Here is a 25,929-nt window from a genome sequence, read left to right as displayed (position 1 = left end):
CCTGTAATCTTTCTACTATACCATGCTGCCTCTCAGTTAAATGAAAGAGAGGAAATAGCAGTGCCTAATTAATAGGAGTTAGTGACATAAATCTAAATATAATAGGGTTCTTCTTCCCTCTCTTCCTCCTTACCTTTCATATTCAAAGAGTCTTTAGCCCAGTTGAGGAAGGTAGCTGAGTTACTTGGCAGCCAGGTGGAGGTTGAGGCCTCTGTGAGGAAAGTGACTTATCAAGGTGATGGCTCCGTATGAGTTGGGACCAACTAGCTGTACAAATACACACAGACACACACACACACAAATTCATACATATACACATATATGTATTAATACATACGTTCATATATAAATAAAACATACTCATATATACACACATATGTATACATACATATGTGTGTATGTGTGTGTGTGTGTGTGTGTGTGTATAATGGGAGCCAGGTCATTTTTAATTTAATTTTTACTTTCGTATTGAGGTATAATTGACATATAATATTTTATTAGTTTCAGGTATACAACATAATGATTCAATACTTATATATATTATAAAATCATCATCATAGTGTCTAGTTAACATCTGTCACTATACAATCACAAATTTTTTTCTTGCGATGAGAACTTTTAAGATTTATTCAGCAACTTTTAAACATGCAAAAAAGTTATATTACCTATAATCACCATGCTGTACCTTATATTGCCATAACTTATTTATGTTACAACTGGAAGTTTGTATCTTTACCCATATTACCTCCCCAAACCCCTCTTCTAATGACCACCAGTCTGTTCTTTGTATCTGTGAGCTGAGCTTGAACTTGGTGAGTTTTTTGTTTGCTTGATTTTTAGATTCCACATATAAGTGAGATCATATGGTATTTGTCTTTCTCTGTATGATACATTTCACTTAGCATATTTCCCTCGAGGTCCATCTATGTTGTCATAAATGGCAATTTTTCATTCTTTTTTTATGGCTGAATAATATTCTATTTTATGTACATGCCACATATTTTTTACCCATTTATCCATTGATGGGCATTTAGGTTGTTTCTATTTCTTGGCTATTGTAAATAATGTGGCCATAAACATGAGGGTGTATATGTCTTTTTCAATTAGTCTTCTTTGTTTTCTTCATTCTGATAAATACCCCAAAGTGGAATTGTAGATCGAATGGTAGTTCTATTTTTAATTTTTTGAGGAAACTTCATCTGACTTCCATAGTGGCTACACCAGTTTACACCCCTAACAAAAATGCCCAAAGATTCCCTTTTCTCGATATCCCCATTAACACTTATTTCTTGTCTTTTCGATAATACTTTTCCTGACAAGTATGAGGTGATATCTCACTGTGGTTTTGATTTGACTTTTCCTGATGATTAGTGATGTTGAACAACTTTTCATGTACCTATTGATCATCTGTGTGCTTTTATTAGAGAATTTCTGTTCAGATTCTCTATCTATTTTTAAATTGGATTTTTTTGCTATTGAATTTTATGAGTTCTTTATATATTTTGATATTAGTATTTTATCAGATATATGATTTGCAAATATTTTCTCCCATTAGGTAGGTTTCCTTTTCATTTTGTTGATGGTTTCCTTGCTGCATAGAAGTTATTTAGTTTTATGCAGTACTAATTTATGTATGTATGTATGTATGTATGTATGTATGTATGTCTTTGTTGCCTTTGTTTTTGATGTCAAATCCAAAAATTTATGCCAAGACTGATGTCAAGGAACTTAGCACCTATGTTTTATGGATTTAAGTTTTACATTCAATTCTAATCCATTTTGAGTTAATTTTTGTGTATGGTATAACATAGTGGTCCAGTTTCATTCTTTTACATGTTTGTAGCCAGTTTTTCTAACACTATTTATTGAAAAGACTGTTCTTTCTCCATTGTATAGTCTTGACTTTTTTTTTATCAGAAATTAATTAACCAGATCTGTGTGGGTTTATTTCTGGGCTCTCTATTCTGTTCCATTGATCTATGTGTCTTTTTTATGTCAATACCATAGTTTTGATTAGTTGAGCTTTGCAATATAGCTTAAAATCAGGGAATATGACGTCTCCAGCTTGTTCTTCTTTCCTAAGATAGCTTTAGCTATTCAAGGTCTTTTGTCATTTCATACAAATTTTACTATTGTTTTTTCTATTTCTGTTTATTTCTGTTAAAAAAAAAGTCCATGGAATTTTGATAGAGTTTTAATTTCTTCTTTTTAGAAAAGACAGTTATAAATATGGAAGAGAGGAAGAGGGAATAAAGTCTGTGGTAATGAATTGTGATTTCATGGTTATATATATATATATATATATATATATATATATATCTACATCAGTATATAGACATAGATCTATCTAGATATATAGAAGTGAGTATAAGTATAAATGTGTATATGTGTAACATATACACAAATACATTTCTAAGCTCTGTCTGAAAGGACATAGGAGAAAATTAAAATCCAGCAGTTATGAACACATCTTGCACCCAGACCTTGGCTTCTAAATATTATTCTTCTAAGTACAGTCTGAAGCAGGGAAAATACTGGATAAGTCTAAAACTTTTTATTATTACAGAAAGTAAAGAAGGACTTAAAGAATTATAGGGATTTAAAAAAGGATACAAAATTCAGCCCAAAGGGGCAACCTGCTTTATCTAGCACAAAGTAAGACTCAAAACAACACAAAAAAATAACAATAGATATATTCCATTTAATACAATAAGAATCTACAAACCCACAGTGAAATATATATATATGTAAATTAAAAAATGAAAGACAAAAGAGAAAGCTCTTCCTTATAGTAGAGTGCCAATTAAAAAAATGTATAAGAAATTATGGAAAGAAAATCACCACATAGCCACCATCATAGTAATAATGAATTCAAATAAGAAACATGAAGAGATGCTAAAACTAATAGATGAGAGTTGGATGAGGAATAGGATTTTATATAATCTCAAAGTATCTCCCCATACCGTACCTAGGAAATTACAAAGGAGAAAAGTAGAACAGTATGAGGGGAAACCAGACAGATACCACATTACTCAGGTGACATTAATGGGACAAATCAATATCCTTTTACCTATCCTTTATAGGATGCAGTGAGAAAAGCATATCATCACTTCTGTGATGTGTCTGCCTAAGATGCATAATCCAAATCTAATCATAAGGAAACATTTAAAAAGTTTTAGGGACAGTCTGCAAACTAACTGACTTGAAATCTTCAGTACTGTTAAGCAATAAAGTTCCCCGAGGAGCTGAATAATGGCTCCAGATTGAAAGATATTAAAGAGACATGACAACACATGATCCTGGATTGGCTCTTATTGCTATACAGGATGTATTGGGACAGTTGGAAAAACTTCAGTAGGGTCTTTGAAAGGTATTTTACAGTTCTTTATAATGCTCTCAGATCTTTTCTGTAAATTTGAAATTATTTAAAATTAAAAATAAAATACTTTGAATATGAAAAATGAGAATTAACTTTGATTCAAATAGTTTAAGAACAGAAAGTGGTGGTCACTGTGATGGTTAGCTAAACACTGTGATTTCAGTGATACTTAGAAGTTTCTGACAAAGAATTCTTTAAAAGAACACAGTATTGATTCATTTGTATGTCCTTTTCACTTGCATTTGAATGCATTTGCTTCATGTTTGGAGGAACCCTGTAAATGGTGAGATACTTGGGCCTAGGGCATGGTTACTGCTACTCCTTACAAACATTTTAATCGATGTTATTCTTAGCTTTTGAGATCAAGAAATGTCACTGTTGATAGGATTTTAGTGTTGATAAAATAAACTTCTAATAGTATCCTGCAGGAGATTCATCATCAATAGATGATGATGTAGGTTCATCATCAAGAATTAAACACAGCTTATTCTTGTACTTCAATAGAGTATTGAGGTTGGAAGAGATAGCTGCTTCATTACTTCCACTTGGCCCCCCAAAAAGTGACTATAAAATGTCCAGTAATGATGGAGCCAGATTTAAACTTTAATCAACAATGGGATCTTCTCAAATTTTAGAAAGTTAGAAAGATATTAACAACCACAGAAATATTCCAGTTACTAGTAGCTGCTTGGCTGCTTAAATCTTAATCTCCCTTTATATTGAAAAGCATTGTGGTAAAAAGGCATCAGAATCACTTGATTTTGAATTCTGGCTTTGTCAATCTACAACTCTGTGGGCTTAACCTTTCCGAATTGATAAAATGGCATAATGATATATTACTAAATTCTGTTGTTGTGTGGATTAATTGGGATAAAATGTGAAAGTATCTAGCATACATTTTCTGGAATGTAGTAGGTCTTCAAGAAGTCCTAAGTCTTATTTCTTAAGCTGCTTTACTAGAAACAATTCTATATCTAGAACTATGCTAAAACCCCAAATAAAAAATTTCCTGGCTTACAGGTAATAATGTAAATATACATCCATTCACTTGTATTTACAGAGAGTAAATGTAGAGGAAATAATGTACATTTGTATAGTAATTCATGTTTTTCAAGTAATTTCCACATCTGTTAAGTAGTTTTCACCATGATTCCTTAAGGTAAACAATAGAAATATTATTTTCTCATTTATATATAAGGAAATTAAGATTTACTGATTCAAAAGATAGAAGAACCAGTATTTCAGCCTAAACAGTGGAATTTTTATTATCCAGTATTTCTTAACCTTTTAAAACCCATGGTGCCCTCTAGATAAATAAAAATAACCTCATACTATTTTTTAACATTACAGAAATTTCCACTTAGGCTAAACGGTGACACAGAAAATTATTCTATCTTCCAAGGTGCATATTTTTACTTTAAATATGTGTAAGTTTTTCCCAGGCAGAGGGAGCACAAAGTCAGTCACGTCTCGCATGAGCCACGTTGCTCTTCTTTGTTTTCCATACTGTAGAGTAAAACCAGAATCACAAATTTATGTTGATAAAATTTGGTTTACAGCATACTATTTCAAACTGCCCTCTCTAAGAAATTCTTAAGGCTCTCCTTACTTCTCTCGAATTCCCCTCTCCTTTTTTTTTGTTTTTTGTTTTTTGTTTTTTACTATCTTTATTCCCGCAATGTGGCCTGAGGTACCAGCCTTGAAAATCTCTGCCTCATTAGTCAGTATGGAGCATTGGTTAAGAGCAGAACTCTGGAAATAGAGTACCAGGTCCCTCTACTTATTGGCTGCCTGATCTTGAGGCAAGCTACTAAGTTTCTTTGTGCTTCATCTATAAAATGAACAAAATAATAGTACCTACCTCATGAAGACGTTTTGAGAATTAAATGGGGTCATGAATGTAAAGCACTTAGAAAAGTGCCTGGCACGTTGCAAGTGCTGTATCAGTATTACATTATTACTATTATTACTCTTATCATTATTATCATCATTATCATCACCCACGCAATTACCATAGTGGCTTAGAGCAATATAACAGCATGGTAATGTCATAATGTCATGAGAATCAAATTAGATTAACCTGTCATTAGATCTTCTTCAGTCTGTATCTCTTAGTTTTGTGCCTGATAAAAACAATTCAGAATCTCTCCTATTTACCTTCTTTAGTTATTTCAGTGAAAATATTGTTCTTACTGCTTTGCAAGATCCTTATTTACTCATTCTTCCTGCAGAAAACCTTCATGATAAGATAGACCCACCTGTGTTTCTCAGAGCCTTTTCTCTTACCTATTCTTCATAAATGTGCTTTGATGATTCTCAAGTCTTGTGTATCATTCTAGGGAAATAACAGTAGCAATGGGGCAGGTCACTCTTTCCCTCAAGGCATAATGAATCTGGGAGTGGGGGAGAACATATATAATGGAGAGCACATACAAACACATAGACATCCCCCATTCCCCCCACCAAGATTCTGAAATGCTCTCCAAAAGGAGATGTGTCTCTTTAAGAGAGCACTGAACTAGTTTAAAATGATCAAATTTGAAATCAGTGGATACTGTTTACTAAGTGCTAAGCAGTTTACATCATTTTATCTTCAAAACAACCTTGTGAGATAGTTATACCTCTTTTAATGAGGAAAAAACTAAAGTTAAACAATTTGTTACATTATTGACTCCAACCTAGATCTTTTAACTTAAAATTAACATATCCCACGGCTTATTCTACCATAACTTAACTACCTCTGAATGAAATAATGCACTGTACACTATTTTTTTTTGTTGTTGAAATAGTGTTTTAAAAAATAACAGAAATCTGTGTACTCCTGCTTCTTTGATCTATATGCTAGTACATGCAATTTTGAGAGATCAGTTCCTGGGACTAAGGAATTGGGCTGCTCGGTGAATTTGGATGTCCTTGTGTTATAAATTGCTTTTCTTTAGAAGAGCAGGTGGAACAAGGCTGTCATTTTAACAAGTTAGTGTAAATGAAACAAAACAAACAAAACAAAACAAAAACCAGGCAACGTGATAATTTAGTAGGACTACAGTTTGAGCCCAGACTTTCCAATGGAACCCTTTTTCTTTTCCTTTCCCCCAAGAATGTTGTTAATATTCTTTACTCCCAAAGGAAAGCCCTTATCATTTTGGAAAGAACACGAGCTGCAGAAGGTACACGTTTGAATTCTTGCTCTGCCACTTACTAGCAATGGTGTTGGGTAATTTACTTTATCTTTCTTAATTTTAGTAATCTCATCTATAAAATGGATAATGAATAATTACTTCACAGGACAGTTTAAAAGTTTCCCAGTTTTGAAAAATTTTTTTCCTACTTTATTTATGTGTATATTATATGTAATAAAAAATTTAAGTGTTTGATAAATTCTGGAAATTACATTCAGCTATATATAATTTTTTTGTCTTGAAAAATTTCCTCATGTCCCTTTTGCACTCAGATCCTCTCGAGACACCTGGGTCCATTTCAGTGATGTGCTTTCTGTCATTATAATTTTACCTTTTCTAGAATTTCATATAAATGGAATCATACAGTTCATACCATTTTATGCCCAATTTCTTTTATTTAGCATGATTTTTTAATTCTTTCACGTTACTGAGTCTATCAATATTAAATTCCTTTATATTGCTAAGTAGTATTCCACAGAATGGCTATATCAGGATTTGTTTAGCCATCCTCCAATTAATAGACGTGGGATTGATTTCAGTTGATATTATGAATAATGTTCCAAGTCTTTTTAAGACATATGTTTTCATTTTTATTGTGTATATATCTGAGTGTATTGATTGCTGAACTGTATGAAAATTGTATGTTTAATTTTATAAGAAATTGCCTGCATCATTTTTAATTCCCACCAGTGATATATGAGAGTTCTAATTGCTCTGCATCCTCATCATTACTTGGTATTATTAATCTTTAAAATCGTAACCATTCTAATGGGTTTTAGGGGTATGTCATTGTGGTTTTGATACTCATTTGTCTGATGACTGGTGATGTTGAGAATCATCTTCTGTACTTATTGGTCATTTATATATTTTCGTGTGTACATTATCTATTAACTACCATTCATCAACTTGTTTATCTCATTTATTGAATTGTAACAGTCTTTTTTTTTAAATACTCTGGATAGAAAGTCCCTTATTTTCTTTTGCATATATTTTCTCTCAGTTTGTGGCTTGTTTTTTGTCTCTTTAACTGTCACTTTCAACAAGCAAGGTTTATAATTTGGGTGACATTTTATCATTTTTTTCTTTGCTGGTTCATGTTTTTGTGTTCTGTTTTTATTTTTTATGCTAATGGTAAGTGGGGTTTTTAAAATTTTCTTTTTTCTAGTTGTTTATTCTAGTATGTCTATCATTTAGAAAGGCAACTGATTTTTGTTATTGACCTTGTATGTTATGACTTTGATTGATTTACTTATTAGTTCTGGTAATTTTTTTTTTTTAAGATTTCTTAAGATTTTCTATGGACATGATCATGTTTTCTGCAGCTAAAAACAATTGCATTACTTTCTTTTCAAACTGTGTGCATTTTGTTTCTTTTCCTTTGCTTCAGCACTGGCTAAGAAATCCAGTACAGTATTGAATAGAAGCGCTGAGAGTAGACATTCTTATCTGTTCTAGGTCTTAGGTAGAAAGCATGGAGATTTTCACCAGTGATTATGACGTTGGCTGTAAGTTTTTCAAATATACCTTTAATCATATTGAGGAAGTTCCTGTCTATTCAAGTTTGCTGAAAGTTTTTATCTTGAATGGGTGTTAAATTTTTTCAAATACTTTTTCTGCATCTATTGAAATAATCACTTTTTTGCTACTTTATTCTCTTATTATAATGAATTATATTTATTGATTTTCAAATGTTAAACCAACTTTGCATCCCCAAAATAAACTCCACTTGGCCATGATTTATTATCCTTTTTATATACAGTTGCATTCTATTTAGTCGCTCTGCTTTTATGCTTTTTAAAACCAGTACCCTGACCTTCAGCAAAATAGCTCAATTTATATTTTGCTAAAAGCTGTCTTTGTGTTCTGTATATTACAAGGAATATGAGAAGTTATGATTCTATTGCAGAGGAGTTCATGGTCTCCTACATTAAAACAATAAGAATAATACCTGATTGATTCTAATGTGTGTCACGGGCATACAAAATTGGGGCTGGGCAGTGGAGGAAAAAGAATAAGAGAGGCAATAATTAGAGTCACTGTGTGTAAATGTTGCCAGAATGTCTTTGTAGAAGAATTGAAATTTGCTTTCATCCTCTGTCACATGATGTAGATTTATGTTTAAGAAAAAAAAATTAAGACAAAAGTTGGAGACAGAAAAGGTTTGTTTATATTTAGGTTCTACCTTAAAGGAGATAGAAAGACAACTAGAAAGGAAAAATGAAAATTTCTGAACCGGGTGTTAGGAGATCTAGTTCCAATCTTAGCTGATTTTGGCTAGTTACGTCACCATGGGTATGTCATATCATCTCTGTGTGCCTTAGTTTTTGCCTCTATATAGTTGTGGTTAGGCCTGAACAGTTGTTCTCGACAAAAAAGTAAAAAGTACATGTATATCTGAAAAAACTCACCAGAGCACCTTGTCCAGGTCAAAATCTGGGTTACACAGTCTCCAAATCTGATTACATAGTCTCCAAATCTTTTTCCATCCTGAAAATCTTTCATTTTATGATTTTGTGAAATCAATAAACTTGGAGACTAAAGACCTTATTTTTAACTTTGCCTTAGCCCTCAAGTTTTGTGACCTTGACAAGTCACTTTTCCTCTCTAGACCTTATTCTAATTATGTTTAAAATAAAGTATTGGAAGAATGATTTTGTAAAGCCATTCTAGTTCTAAAGGGCTGTGTCCTAAAGTATGGTAAACTTATTTATTTTATACATGTGTGTATTTATCAAATAGCTTAATATTGTAGTGAGATAAATAACTGTGGCTTCGTCTTTTATGTGAGTGCGTTCGGCATTCTTAAGAATCATGGGAAATAAAAAACCAAGGCTCACATTGTTAAACTCCTTTCTAATTTTTTAATGGGAAATGTAAATTCTTGAGCATATGTTGAAATGCTAGCTTTCTGTAGCATTTGCCCCCAACTTGTAATGCAAAAATCCAAAACTTCTACATCTTTTTCTAGGATGTAGTTTTTCTTTATTATTTACAGTCTGTTTAAAGAAAGCTTCAAGGGATTTAAGGCATTAGAGCACCACATCTTTAACTAGCTGGGGCATAATACATGGTTTGAGTCCCCAATATTTTCTAACAGTAAGGTTTGTTTATTAAAGAAACCCCATGCTGTGACTGAATCAGTCTAATAGAAGCCAAGTTTGAACTTGAACATTCAAATGTATACCCATATATCTTGGGCATATATCATATATAATGATGTGGGGTCTAGACATCTTTCTGGGTTTGTTTATGTCTGTTATGGATTCTCCTCATTATCCATACTGTTTGAGGGAGACCCCATGGATTCAGCTAGTTTATTGCATACTTTCTATATTTTAAGACTAACTCGGAGTTCCAAGTGGCACATATGTTCCAAGTTGGAAGATTATTTTCTCACTTTCCCGTTTTATGATAATGATTAAGGAAAAATTAAAAAAGGTTTTAGGAAATGGTGACATGTTTGAGAGTGGCTAACCATGATTCTATTGGCCAAATGCAGTTTTAAATGCAGTTTCAAATACAGTTTTATAATCTTTGTGTTTATTATGCTATTCTTCCTAAAAAATTTTGACAAGTGTGAGTTACAGCATCTGTTTTCTTATTTTTAAAACCATATTGTGTACCATCTGTTGTTTCATTTTATTGATCATAAGTTTTACGATTTAGTAAAGGTAGATAAAGACTTTAGTTATTACTAACTTTGCAGTTTATGTATGTACAGTGTACTCAGAATGCTAGTTAAAGTTGAGTAAGTGTACCTCAAGTATAGATTTTAGATATAAAACAATAATTTTTTATTTGTACTTCCTATTGCTAAATTGGAGCAAGTAGTGTATGGTCACTTAACTAGCAGCTTTCATTGTTGCTGTTGTTAAAACCTCCCCCCTTTCACATTTATTTTATAAAATTAGTATCTCTGTTCAACTCCTAAATTTCAAAGAAACTACTATTTATATTATTTATAAGTTGAAAGCTATTTTTCGATCGAGTGAAATAAAAGAATCAAAAAACATTATAAAAATTTGCAATAAATATTGAAGAGGATGGATTGTCATTAAAATTTATTATTATGGGTATTTTTTTTTTTGAGGGGGTGATATAGCACTTGCTATAAATATTCATCTTGTTCTTAAACCTGGAGATAGTCAGTGATTAGGTGATTTTATGCCTGTTTATGCTGGAAGGAACAAAAGAAACTTTAAAAACTGAAAGCATAAACATAATTGAACCACCCACTTAAAAGAGAAATTGGAATAGATGCTTTCCAGGGAAGAACATGCTTTCTGTGTAAAAGGGGCTAGTGTAACAAGAAGTCATCTATTCTTGATTTCTTTAGACAGCTAGAGCTTTGTGCCTTGTCTAGTTTCTGTGTTTTAAGAGCTTGTTCTGTGTAGCAGAAATAATACAATAAATGGGTTTAACCACATTTGTCTCAGCTAGACAGTCTGCTTTGTCAGAGATTGCTGGTACAACATAAACAAATTATGTGTTTGTAGTGCTTTTCAATGAAAGCCTATCTAACAGAGCTGAGATTGTATTTCAGCAGCTGTAGATTTAATCTCCTACCTGTCAGTTAAAACAGGCATTTCCTGAACCAGATAAAGACTGGTTGTAGAGAAGGGAAGTAGTCACAGCTGGACAAAGACCTATTGTTATTGGCTGATAATTTCTATATGGATTCAACTCCTTATTCTACCATGGAAACTACAATTCTAGTGTACTTTTAAAAGAGATAATCTGAACTTTTTTAATAGTTAAATACAGTTAAATTAAAAAGAGTTAATGAGAATCAATGCTGGGCTTGGTGTCATTTATATTTGGGAATTGTCATGTGGAAGTAAAAATAAATGTCTGTAGTTTTGATCATCATGATTCTAGATCATTGTGGATCTGCTAATAGGGTAATGGAAAATGCCTGTTCACAAATTTATAACTACATTTTTAGAAATTCAAGAGTTAGTGCAAACCATGTGAGGAACATATCATGGGACATATCTTTTTCTTTCTTTTTCCTTTTTTGGGAGGGTCGCGGAAGCAGGTATTTTCTTTCTCTCTTTGGCTCTCTTACCCATAGAAATTTACAAGGTTAAGTTGAACTTACTCAAAATTTGTGGAGTTGGCTTGGAGAAAATATCTATCTCTACAATTGGTTAAGTTATTATAATATTATTCTGAGTTTCCTGCCTCTCAAGTCATGATTGGCGGATGGTAGGCCACACCCATAGACTGGTCTTTGCATTTATACTAACTTGGTCAGCAACCTAAATCCACAGCTTTTCACTTGTCAGCTTAAATTATAATTTCTAGTAGTTCATGAGTTCTCAAGTTTAACAATGGATGTAAGCATCTTCATTTAATTAAAATTTTTAAAATTACAAGTTTAGTTAAAGTTTTTATTGCAGTTTTCATTTTGCAAGGAGCATTTACATCTATCATTTTATCTTTACAAAATATTTGTAAGGCGAGTATAACACTAGGGTTTGGAGTTTACATCTGTTGAAGTGTGAAAGGCAGAGTAGGCAGTAATCAGGTCAAAATTGTGGATAATAAAGACAATACTATTTTTTATTTTTTAGTGCATGATATCCTTTCTTGCCTTTTTGCTTTCTCCTCTTTCTTCTTTACTTTCTTTATCTTTCCTTTAATATTTTCCTTTTCTTTCCTCTCGTGTCTCTTTTCATTTATCTTCTCTTATCTTCATGTCTCTTTTCAAAAGCTAATGTAATTAGGACAAACCTAATACTACCTTTTCTTTGGTGGTGGTACAGAAAAATCGCTAAAATTTTATACTGTGCTTACCTTTATGATGTGAGTGCTCCTTTCTTCTTTATTTGCCTACCATTAAGAATTGTCATTAAGGGCTATGTAATACTGTATTTTAGATGAAGTATGGTAAAAAATTAATATGTTAAAGTAGAGGATAAAGGAATATTAGAATATCTAAGTAGGATTTCTTACTTTAAGAACATGTGGAAAATTCAATGTATTAATTTCCTACTTTGAATTCTGGTTATTTTTTTCTGTTGGCCTAAGTGGACCAGCGTATCTTTCTATTTCTTTTTGGGCTTCAGTTGCTATTCTTTTTCAGCTGTGATTGCATGAGTTATTCCTAATTAGTTTTTAAATAATTAATTTATTTTTATTTATTTTTCAAGAAATTAATTTATTTTCTATTTACAGATGACATACATTATTATATTAGTTTCAGGTATACAGCATAGTGATTAGACATTTCTATTCCTCATGAAGTGATCACCATGATAAGTCTAGTAATCATCTGTCTCTGTCTTAAATGATGCTACTGACCTATAGTTCTTTGTAATAGCAAAGAGTTTTACGAGAGGTGAATTGCTGCAGCATATGACTCCGTATTGTAAATTCCAATTTCATTTGGCAAATATGACATTAGTCTCGACTAACAAAAAAAAGCAAGAAAAATTTAATTTAACCAGGGTTTTAGCCAGTTTGTATATATTAAATTTTCTACTTTTCTGATCTTCAGTAACAGTTGATTTTTCCCCCCATAGGTAAGTTGGCAGGTAGCTTGAATTATTTTAAATATTTCTATTTTTCTCACACAGAGTCTGAATTAGGGATTTACATTTTTTGTTTCTGTCAATAAGCTTCTCTGCTTCCTAAAATTTTATTAAAAGACATAATATTTGGGGGAAAGAATTACAGCAATGCAGTAGAGATTTTAATATCTCATATTCTTCTCCCTTATAGACATAAAAGAGTACCGGCATTTGAAAGGATTGTAGTTTTTTGCCTCATATGGAATCACTGGATAGGTTATGTTTCAGTCAATCAATCAATCAATCAGTCAGACAATTACTTTTTGTCCTTCATATTTAGAGATACTTTCCTAGTAGCATGTTAAGAGTCTACCTGCAATGAAAACCATTAAATAATTCAACACAGTATGTACAATGTAAATTTTGATGGGAAAATCTTTGTACTCTGGGAAGTTTTAGGGAGGGGTTGAATTTGAGCTGAACCTTGAAGGGCAGGTCAGGTTTGGAAAGGGAAAAAAAGAGAAGAAAGATCATTCTGTATGGTGAGAAAAGTGGAATGAACAAAGACTTAGAGGCTATTGAAAGCAAGAGTAGAAAAATGAAAAAGGGTAGTAGAAAACAAGGCTTGACGGAGTATGTTAAGAATATCTTGGGGAGAGATTTCACTGCCAGCCTATGCCAGGGAGTTTGGATCTTATTTTGGTGGGAACATTTCTTTATGTGTCTAAATTATTTAATATGAACATAGTACTAAATAAAAATACAAAAATAAAGAAAATTACTCTTAAAATCAACATGTTAGCTTATACTTATGATTATCTTCAGTGTTGAACATTCATGTGCATTTTAGTTGGGGATAGCAAGTATACAAGTGTGTCTATGTGAATGAGAAAGTGTGCATATGTATAAGTAGGTGTGCATGCTGAGGATGGAGCAGGAGTTGTAGGTGACATTCCAAAATGACATTAAAATTGTGTGTTATTGACTTTTTGCTCTAAAAATACTAGAATATGATAAAGAGTGAAAACCTGAAGGCTATTTGATTTGTGGCTAGAGTCACTATTTATGCCTTTACTCATTACTCATTTCTTATAAAGATCACTTTAGTTTACCTCTCTGCAAAACACCCCAATCCCTAACTCCAAATCACATGTATAGGTACCATCTTTCATTGATACTTCCAGGGTGGGTCAGTTTGCCATAATTGAGCCCTAGATGTTAGTTGCCTAGATAGACATCTTATGTTCTATTTAGAACTCCCACAGTATGTTTCTCAGGCATTCTAGCTTAAGATGAAACTGCTTCTGTTCTCCACAATAGCTGATGCTTAAATATTTTTCTTCACTCATTCTATATTATATTACCAACTTAGTGCGATATAACAAACATTTTTTAATTACTATGTTAGAAAACTGTATTTTTGGCTCTTCCAATGAGAACAGCTTATTATTTCTGTCAGTAAGGATTATAATTGAAGGCGATGAAATTATTAAAGAAATTTAGAGGCATCTCTGAATTGTACTATAGGAGAATTTCAACAGATGTACTAGAAGAGCTCAGTCATTAAAAAATATCTTCAGATAAATTAATAAAGTCAATTTGTGTATTTTCATACCAACTAATAGATTTCAAAGGTAGACCATAAAATGCCAAAAGGAAAGATTACTATGATGAAGTATCTTGGAGAAGATGTATATTTCCATTACCTCAATTTGAGGATTGTAAGTGATGAAAATACTTTAAATTGATTCAGAAGATTTAAAAAATCATCAGGATTTTTGTAGCTTAGTTTTTAAACAGCATAGACTGAAAGTTCTTTAATGTATTTATGTAACAAATATTTGTTGAGTCCTTATTCTATGTAAGAGACTTTTACTAAGCCCCGAGGAGATACAAAGTCCCTGCCTTTAAGTTGCTTGTGCATAATTTTAACAAGACCTGTATTCTGAGATGTAAACCTGCATTTCTGAAGGAGGAATTTAATAATTGAACTCTGGTCATTGCTAACAGAATAAGCTTATATAAAATACTTCAGGGGTAAAAGCCAGATTGCCTTTATTACAGGTCAAAAGTTTATGAAAGGTTTATATTGAATTTGGTTGTTACAAAGAAAGGAATGCTACTTCTTCACAAATGTTACCATATTTATACAACATTTATACAAAATTTAAAAAAATTAATTTTCATCTTGGCAAAACACTTTGATAATTGTATACTTAATGGGGTTTTCATTTGAGAACAACAATCGTTAGTCTCTAATATGTTTCATACTTCTATGGAAATAAGACAGGGTAGAACAAGAAACATTCATCTTCACTAGTCTTTGGAAATATCAAAGTAATTGACTAGCTCAGTCTTCTGTGATGGCCTGGTGACCACTAACTGTGACTATTTGCATAATAGTCAACTCTTCACTTCTGTAGTGATAACTGTTTGTATCTGATTAAAATTAGGACTGTTTTAGTTCTCTTGACTTTTCCAGAAGTTGCAAAAATTGAGATTTGCTGTTCTGCTTTAACCAAACAAATGCACACATGGGGATAACAATATGCTGAGTTTATGCAGATTTTACAGCACGAATCTGAATAAAATACCCACTAATAGATCCTTAAGGAGTAATAAACACACATGAATTTTCCTTAGTTGCACTTTAAAGTGATTTTAACATACTACTAGACCTTAACAATAATATTTAATTGACAAGATTATGCATTTGTATGGATTGAAAAGGTGGTAGATATCTAATTCCAAATGAATCATAAATTTTACTTTTGCATAACATGTTTTATTAATTTCTTTATGGCCAGGATATTCTACTTCCCTCCTGGTGAGAGTTTCTTAAAACATAGTAAGATAATTTAAACACACTTAATTAACATTTATCATCCATTTTATTAAGTAATCTGACTTTTGTCCTCACAAATACTCTAAAAATTTTGGAAAGTTATAGTCCGTAAGACTATGGAAAGACACCTAATGGAATTTTTGTTATAATTTAGTTTTCTTTTTAAGCAAATCTTTTCTTTATTGACCCTATCCCAAAGTAAGCTGACAAACTGGATGATTTATAGTAGTATGTAAGTGAAGAAAAACCTAATACAACTACCTGATAAACTAAAGCTATGGACTTCTCTAAGCCTAAGGTATCTTTATATAACTATGCCTAGCATGGTACCAAGCAAATAGTGCTAGGTGCGCAATAAATGGCTATTGAATATTTGAATGAAGACAGGCACTATTGACTTCCCTCATGGGGTCATTGGTTTTTTGGGAGCCAAAGAGGTCATTTTATATGTGTGGAGCTTTTTATTTCAGGGAGTAAGTGGATAAATAAGTAAGAGATACTAGGAAGTACAATTATATTAGTGCTAAATCCATGTTCTTTTTTTGAAAATTCAATATTTAAACATGTACAAATGAATGAGAGATAAAATAATGATATTTGATTACTAATGATTGTGATAGATTAATGAGATATTTGCCCATTTTAGAAAATGCAAATAGGAAAAAAAAAAGAAAATGCCAATAGAGTGGATATATACAGTATGCTGAGAATATAAAAAGAAGGGTTAATACAAAGGTCAGCATTGGCTAACGTTTCTCTCTGAATATATACCTAAAGAAGATTTTTAAAATATGTGCTATTGACTTGATAGATTAAGTCATTGTGCTCTTACTCTGAATGATTGTCTCTCTCCTGTGTGACCAAGGAAGGGAGCTAGAAAGTACTAGACTATGAAGTGGATTGAAGCAACTATCTTAAAGACCAACCTAATAAAGAGAATTGCTTTTGTTTGCATGCATTATACTCTTAGTAGTGAAAGTAGGGACATAGGAAAGCTAGGGACGAAATGTGTCTTTTCCATTTCCCTTGTGAATATTTTAGATTTTCTATTAAATATATAATAATGCAAATTAGTAAAGATAAGTGAACTACTGGGATTATTTTCTTTAAATTAATTTTTCATTAAAGTACAATATACATACAGAAAAATGTATCATGTGTACAAAGTTAGCTCTTTATTAATGTTCAAACTAAAACATATGACTTTGAAAGATAAAAACCTGACTTTTTAAAGAATGCCTTTAAACTGTAATGTTTTAAGTTTGTTCTACCTTTTCAGGAGTTTTCTTGGCTCTTTAGCGAGGATTTGGAAAAGAGTGGTGGCAATAGTGTGCCAGTTCTAGAAACTGCGTTATAATAAAGGTGAATGGTAACAATGGTGTTCGTACATTAACCTTGAGTGAGGGGTGGAAGGGCGAGTGAGTAGGAGAGAGGGATGAGGAATCCTGCCATAAACAAACAAACAAAAACAAAGTAATATCCTCTTCTGGATGCAGCAACGTTATTTGTACAATGTGTGTCTATTAGATGTTGGTGAGAAACATCTGGGAAGATAGTATTCCATGTTCTCAAATAATTTAGAAAATTTGTATCCCAGAATTGCCTCCTTAAAAATTTTACTTTATTTTCCTGCTAGAGCTATCTAGACTCTCTACAAGGAAGGCTTTGCTATCTTCCATTAGCTGTAGCCAGCCAGAGATTTGCTAAATAAGACAAATAAAAAGCAAATGTGATATCAAGATGTATTTAAGTCTTTCTTAAATTCTCTCCTGGAATGAGAACAGCTAAGTTCTATACCTTTTGCAGTTGCATTAACGATACTACGCTATGGAAACTGGTGCTCAGAAAATGAGTTCTTAGGTCATAGATGGTTCTCACATTCATCAGTTGACACAAAATTCCTACTGTGTTCTTAGCCCTAGGATAAAGGAAGTGGGGTATATGGACATGTAAATGGCACGAGCCATTCAGGACGCTTTGCTTGGGGAGAGAAAATTAATGATTTGAAACAATTAGTGAATGTTCAGCTAACACATATATATAATCTCCTTTGCGTACTTCAGACTATCATCAACCAAGAGAAGTTTGATATGTTGAGCGTTACAGTATGCTTTCTAGGGGTCTTAACATTTTAGACAGATTTTAACAACAATAACAAAAAGATTTGAAACTAAAATGGTTTCTGTTAAAGGCACTAATTATCCTTTCAAATGAGACCCTTTTCTTCCAAACTCTCCAGCATTAACTTAGGTCCATAGAGTTCTGCATGCATTTTTTTTTCGGCAGTAAGAAAACACCTCCTGACCCTGATGCTTTTCATGTAAGATTTCTGGGGACTTTATCTCTTTCACTTTAGGCACTGCAGTTTTTACAGTGGTAACACTTTATGCAAATGACTCAGTTATTCTTCGCAATAAAGAATGTGGCCATTAAGAAAATTCCCCTCTCCTCCCCACTCTTTCTGTCTGTATGCCCCACCTCTTCCACTCAGATCATTTTTTCTCACTCTATTTTCTATCTTTATTTTTTCCTCTCTCAGACATTATTTACAAGCATAGGATACTTTCCTTCCAACAGATTAAAGATTCTTTCTCCAATTAAACCATGTGAGGAATAATTTTCTAGCAATAAAGCATTAAAAGATCTTCATTTGCTCTCTGTCTTTAACTGAATAATAGACATTAATATTCTCATGATTTTCAATACAAATTCTTATTTCCCATCACTAAAAAAGTCTCAAATAATCTTCATGAAAGAGAAAATGAGCCCCCCTGGGTGTCACTCTGTTTGCATATTAGCACGTAGCCAGGTCTCTGCCAAGTTGCTCTCTGACTGACTGCTGCAGATGCTCTTTCTCAAGTATTCTGAGTCATATCTTTAGTGCAAGTCTTCAGGGACAAACAATAGCACCTGTTCCTCACAAGATATCAGGCCAGTTAGCCCATTCATGTATCTTTAATGAAGCTCTGGGGCAGATGGCAAAAAATGGCATCATCAACAACTTAGCACAGAGAAAACAAAGGGGATAAGTGTTGATACAACAATGCTGTTTTACGAATAGGAAAAGACAGAACCTAAGTGTTTCACATGCATCTGTTGCTGTCTTGACTGTCTGAACTATGTAAGGAACACTTGAGCAATTAAAATTTCCAGGCATGTACCCTATTTGATCAAGAATGTGTTTCCCACCCTCTCCAAGAAGGAACCGATTTGGTGAGGGATTGTGGAAGTTTAGAATTAATAGACAGTGTGTTTCTTTCATGACACACTGACTGAGTTTCAGCTACGATGGGTTCCTGATTTCTCATTAGTCATTCAAATTACATATCTAGTCAGCTAGTGCTGACTTCCAAGCAATAAAAATAATGCAGTTTCATACTCAGAAATATATTTTTGGCCACATCAAGTTTTACTCTTTGCATTAACAAAAGCAGCTTTACCTCTTTACCTATAAGATAATTAAAGCATCTTTGAATGTATGCTAAGGAAAAGCTGCACTTTCAAGAAAAAGAGAAGCTATTTGAAATTTTGTTAACTTCTTGGAAAAGACATGTGGAGGCTGGTTATTCTGTGATGGAGTGAGGGGAATTCTATTATTTTTTTATTCTTTAGTAAAATGTTTCTGGATGTTGCTGTTTCCAATGTGACTGCCTTTCCTGGCATGTCACCAAATGGGGAAATAAGATGATAGGAAGGAAAAGGAAAGGCAGTGGGGCTTTTCTCTGTCTTCAGAATTCTTTATCTGCTGTAAGCACTGACACTCAGTCCAGTGAACTTAATTCACGATTTCCATAGGAAGAAAATATTTTGGATGCTTATGTGATTCTCATGTGGCCGCCAAGCCCTCTTTCCTTATCTCTCCCCATTATCTTGCTTCGCTTTCCATTTCTGTCCCACTTTTAACCAATAATATTCTAGTAAGTACAACAAATGGAAAGCTATGAAAGAGGGAAATTGTTGCTTTAATTCATGCTTTCCACTTAGACTACAATCATGCACTGCTTAATGACTGGCATATGTTCTGAGAAATGCGTTGTTAGGTGATGTTGTGCGAGCATAGTAGAATGTACTTACCCAAACCTAGGTGGTATAGCACACTACTGTAATTGTATGTGCTATACTTTTATATGGCCAGCAGCGCAGATTTGTTTACACTAGCATCACCACAAACACGAGTAATGCATCGTGCTAGATGTTATAGTGGCTGCCATGTCACTAGGCAATAGGAAATTTGGGGTTCTGTTATAATGTTATGGGGCCACTGTTGTATATGTGGTCTGTCATTGACTGAAACGTCATTGTGCAGTGAATGACTGTATGTGTACCGGGTAATATTGATGAGCTTTCTATAAAAGGTGTTACTTGAATGTTTTCATAGACCTCCATTATCCTTGCTAATTTTTAAGTCACATAATTTCTTGAAAGTAGTATCACTCTGAGGAAATCAGAATGAAGTTGTTGACTTGTACCAATGTCAATACCCCAGTTTCGATATTGTACTCTAGTGTTCCAAGATGTTACCATTGGCGGAAACCGAGCAAAGCGTATAGGGGATCTCTGTATTATTACAACTGCATGTACATTTACAGTTATAGTTATAAAACTTTCAGTCAAATAATTACACAAAGAATTATATTCTTTACTTCATATAGATCTGTTTGGCAAAAGACAACTTTATGTTTAATATAATATGGTACTTTAAAAGTATAGACTCTGAGCCTGGTTCACTGGGACTTGGATCCCTGCTTTACCACTTTTTAATTGACCAAGTTACTTAACTTCTCACGCTTTTGTCTTTCCCATTAAATGAATGAGAATATTAATAGTAAGAATAAGTATGTTATAGAGTTTAGAGCATGTAAATCACTTTTCCAGTGCTTGACATATTAGAAACACTGGAAAATATTAGCTGCTGTTATCATCATCATCATCATCATCAGCCTCATCATCATTCTTATTTCTTCTGTAATTAGAACTAGAAAGGAACTGTATATCACCTTTTCTCAGCCTAGATTCTGATTGGCTACTGGATATTTTGTCCTGTGTTTAATAAAGGGCATTTTGAATTTGTAATCGTTTTATTTAAAATAAGCTAAGGACAGTTTTATCATTTAGAGATAAATGATCATTGCCAATGAATGAATTGCAGCAAATTATTGGAATTAATGACAATAGATTTGAGATCAAATTGTTCTGCGTGCAAAATAAGAGAGAAGAAACTGAAACTGAACAACATAATATCTGTACTTTAGAGTCATCTGCAACAATACACTTATGAAATATAAAATTATTTTCAGTTGCAGACCTCCACATTTTCTCCAGCAACAAAGTGTACTCATGTGATTTCCTTTTTTTCTATCACTAAAGTTCATGTCATGTAATGGAAAAAGCACTGGATAGGGCAATTAGCAGTTCTGGACTTTAGATCCAACTCTGTCATAAGTAGTGTGACCTCAGGCTTATATCTTTTACCTACTCTAGCCACCTGTTCCCCTATGTGTAAATTGGGAGTTTGATTTAGATTAGTGATTCTCAAAGAATGGTCCCTGGACCAGCAGCACCAGCTTCACCAGGGGACTTGTTAGAAAAGTACATTCTCAGGCCCCCCACTTCAGAGCTACCAGTCCAGAGACTCTGAAGCAGGGTCGAGCAATCTCTGTTTTAACCCTCCTCCAGATTCTGATGCACACTAAAGCTAGAGCATCACTGTTCTGAAGTACACTCTAAATTTTAGATAGTTAGGCTCAACCCCCAGAATTTCTAATTTATAGGTCTGGGATGGAGCCTGATGATTTGTTTTTTTTAAGGTTTTTAGGTGTTGCTGATGTCACTGGTCAGGGACCACACTTTGAGAACTACTAGGTTAGATCAGCTCTAAACTCCATTCCACCTCTACAAGTCTATCATTTCCATTTCTCTTACTATGTCTTCTGTCCCTTCATTTTTACTTTGACCTATAACTTGTTGAAACTGCCTCTGAGTTAACAGCATCGAAAATGTCTAACATATCCTACCTTGTGGAGGGTAATGGATAGGAAAAAAAAAAAACCTTTCCTAAATTCTTACAGCATATATTAATATGAAACACCTATAGTTTTTGGCATTAAAAACGACCCTAGATGATTTACTTAGTTATCCCATGTACTTAGCTAGCTACAAAGAAAGTATCTTTAGGCACCAATATTCAAGAATTAAGGTCTGATACCTAATTGCCATTGTTCTCATGATCTGAAGAGCTTGAGCACCAATGTAAAAATAAAATTATGTTTCATTCTAAGATGCCACTTATAACACTAAAAATATAACACTAAAACAGAAAAATATAACACTAAAAATCCCAAATTATATCTTCATGATCCTTGTAATCCCACCTCTTCTTTTTCATGATTTTCTAGATACTCGGGATGAGATAATGTTCTGTGAGACATGATATCCGCTAAGAACATGACAAGCCTCTGCCTGCCAAACCTAATTATTTAGTTGGCTCATGTTTTCTTTTCTGAACTAGAGTTATGAGTAAGATGTATTACTTCAATTTTCTAGTACTGAATATTCAAACCATATGAAAAAAAGAGCAAGTATCTAACATTTATTGAGTGTTATGTGCCTATAATGTGCCAGTCACTGTGCCATAAGTGTTACTTTTCTTGTCTATTTAATCCTCACAATAACCTTGTAAGGTGATATCATTAGCTTTGGTTTTTACATAAGGGAATAGACTCAGAAAGGTTCGGTAAGTGTTCAAGATCACACAGCTAATGGAGTGGCAGTGTATAGATTTAAGCTTATATTTGTTTGACAACAGAACCTTTGTAGGCAGAGTAGATTCTGATTAAATGTGTGTTGAATGAATAAAGGAATGGTTATATCACATTATCTTTCTAGTGTTGACTTTTAAACAATCATAGAATTATAAAGTCAAAAAGGCTCTGTAGGTCATTGTCTAATCAGGTTTTTAGTTATGTATATCCTTCGAAGATGTTTTTAATTTTACTAACTTATTTTATTTAACCCGACATATCTAAAATATTATCATTTCAACATGTAATCAATTCCATTACTATTAACGAGAAAGTTTATATTCCGTTTTTTCATCTGTCTTTGAAATCCAGTGTATATTTTACACATTTACAGCACATCTCAATTTGGACTAGTCACATTTCAAGTGCTCAGTAGCCACGTGTGACTAGTGGCCTCTATACTACAGCACAAATCTAGTTAAGACTCTTGTTGCTATAGATGAGGGAGCCGAGGCCCTGGGATGAGAGGTGAATTACATCAGGATCCCAGCTTCAGAGGCAGAGTTAAAGCCCAGGTACTTGCAACACTCTTTGAGTCGTACCAAGAATTCTTAACATACATGTGTACAGCCCTTACTTGACTACCTCCAGGGAAATGGCACACGTGACCTCTTTAATCAGAGTGATTATCGAATAACTCATTATTTGTAACTGCTCAGACTTAATCTGGTTTTTCTTCCATGTAACATTCCTTCACATATTTGAAGATAACCAGTGTCTTCTCTATCCCAAGCTAACCAGCCCCCATTTATTGAGCTGCTTCTCAAGATCCATAGCACATAATAATAACTTAATAAATGTTCGTTAAAATGAAAGGAGGAAATAATAAATAAATAAGACATCTAGACTTCTCACTTTCTTGTTTTCCTTCTTTGAGTGTGCAGCATCTGTGCTATGTTCTAGATACATGCTAGGACCATATTTCTAGAAGGAAATGAAGTGCTTTCCTTTGATATACTCTTACACTGAAACAGTAGTCACCTACAAAAAAATATTGTGTTTTATTTTCTTAAATAGAACAGTGCCCTTATCTTTGACATCTCAGATTTGCATCAGGTCACAACAAGCTGGAGTTGAACAGCAAACCTAGTGCATTTCTTCAGGGTTAAAGGCAAGACTTGGGCACTAGGGGATCAGCTCCAATTTAAGCAGGCTAAGTTTGTACTCTAATGTACAAAACTCGGGCTTACCTCAGCTAAAATAGAAGAAATAGCTGCCCAAAGCTAGTTTCTTTCACGCCCCACTGGCAAGGTAGTAATTGCACAAAGACCTTTTTATTATAAGTTGATTTTCCTGAGAAATGAATTCAGAAAAATACTGTAAAGTGTTTATTTTTTGCTTGCCCTTTATTAACCCACATCTTAGGGCTTTCCCTAGAGAAAAACTGTTAGTAAATGAAACCTCTTAGACCCACACAGAAGCATTTTGCACCATGTCCCTGGCTGTGGAGGAAACAGGGACAGGACACTGCAAGTTGTTCAAACAGGGTCATCAGCCAGTATATGGAATTTAGCCTAAAGAGAAGATTTAGGAATTTAAATGTGGAAAGGGATTGGGGTCGGTAGAATTACTGGTAAAGATTTGTATCTAAAATGGGAAATAATGTAGCCCTTTTATACTGGTAAAGAGGCCAAAGACCCAGGTTGAACTTAAAGATCACTTCTGTTAATACATCCTAGTTTTGATCTCTAAATAACAAAATTCCTGTAGTTCAACCTATAAAATCATACCCTAGAAGCCAGGACAAAACCTTCCTGTGATGCTTTTCTGGAATCAGGGCAGCATGCATAGAGTAAAGGGAGCTAGGAAATTAAAATGTGATTTTTACAGACATGATTCTGTCATAGCTCTTATTTTTTTTTATATGGAATACAAATACTGATATAGTGTGAAGATTTTCTATTTTGCATTTTTGTGCTCTTTGATACATTTATTGAGGTCAAATGAAATTTGATATAGTAGGATTTATTATGAAATGCTCTCTGAATACAACTCCATAATTACTGAGCTACATGGTAGTGCATAAAGCTGTAAAACTGCTTAGCCAGACAAGCAATTTATATGTTACATCGAGGTGTGTATGGCAAAGAATATTAGTTTAATTGGGAGCCAAGATGTAGTAGCCTTAAATCTGAAGAGCTATATGTTTAACATAATGCAGTGAGGCTTTGAAATAAGATACCTAAACTGGGTAGCTACAGTGTTTGGAATATATAACAGTTAGACATTATTTTCTGACCAAGCATACTAAATACAATTTTCAAAATAAAACACAGAATGCAAAGCAGGTGAAAGGGCAAAACCTTTTAACATTGTACATGTAAGAAGCAAACTTATTTCTCGTAGTTCTTGGTTAAAAAGAGAGAGAGAGAGAGAGAGAGAGAGAGAGAAATAAAAGGAAAATAGTCAAGATAAAAGAAAACCGTTAATTACAATTTAGTGGAAGCAGGAATGAAGCAAGTTCACAACGAGGTTATTTTTTGGTGTGCTAATGGAATCTAAGACAAGAGATTTGGTAAAATGTGCCCAAATTTTCTCAGGGAGCATATTTGGGATGAGGTTAGGAGTGGGTGGCTGTCTGGGTACCAGCGCACCACCAGGAGTGAAAAACAAATACTTCTTGGCATATGTTTGGTCTCTGGCTGATCATAGGCTCTCTTCTGTTTAGCAGGTTCAGGGTCACATGCCTCCGCTCATGATCCCAATTTTTCCACATGACCAGCGGACCCTGGCAGCAGCTGCTGCTGCCCAACAGGGATTCCTCTTCCCCCCTGGAATAACATACAAGCCAGGTAAGTAGAGGGGGATTTAACATTCTTTTGGAAATGCTAAAATTCACATGTTTTTGCTTAGTAGTCACAACAAAAACAGGAGCATACTAAAGAACTATGAATAAAAAGATCATAAAAGCTTATTTTAAAGTAAAATTAGAGTTGGGAAGTTAATTGGGAAGGTGACATGTTAATAAACTAATTGGTTGCTAAAAACTTTTACTTTGTCTTCTTCCACTTGAGTTTGTTTTGAATTCACAGATAAAATGCTGCTTTCCCTGGGGACTACCAATTTTTGTCAGCTCTCTCTCTCATACCTTTACTATGCATAATTGTCTTTGGTTCAGGATGCTTTCCTCCCTCTGAGAGCTTTTATATTCGGGAGAGTGGTCACATACAATATAAAATGTTATTATTGTTTGTTGTCTGATCTTAAAAGA

The 25,929-nt window shown here is 33.4% G+C and overlaps 1 protein-coding gene across 24 annotated transcripts in view; it reads left to right on the top strand.

Annotated features, from left to right (window-relative positions):
* SOX6 (SRY-box transcription factor 6) overlaps positions 1-25,929 on the top strand; it is a 552,718-nt gene that overhangs the window by 402,906 nt on the left and 123,883 nt on the right. For 16 of the 24 annotated variants that reach the window (XM_036220747.1, XM_036220749.1, XM_036220750.1 and 13 more), the window contains one exon: positions 25,387-25,510. In XM_036220747.1, coding sequence (XP_036076640.1) covers positions 25,387-25,510 — 124 coding nt within the window. The remainder of the gene's footprint in view (positions 1-25,386; positions 25,511-25,929) is intronic. The other 8 variants (XM_016139566.2, XM_016139567.2, XM_016139559.2 and 5 more) reach the window with 1 other exon arrangement.

The sequence above is a fragment of the Rousettus aegyptiacus genome, unplaced genomic scaffold (genome assembly GCF_014176215.1).
Source record: "Rousettus aegyptiacus isolate mRouAeg1 unplaced genomic scaffold, mRouAeg1.p scaffold_m13_p_5, whole genome shotgun sequence".
Taxonomy (NCBI): domain Eukaryota; kingdom Metazoa; phylum Chordata; class Mammalia; order Chiroptera; family Pteropodidae; genus Rousettus; species Rousettus aegyptiacus.
Note: the sequence above shows the minus strand (reverse complement) of the source record. Positions and strands in the feature narration are given on the sequence as shown.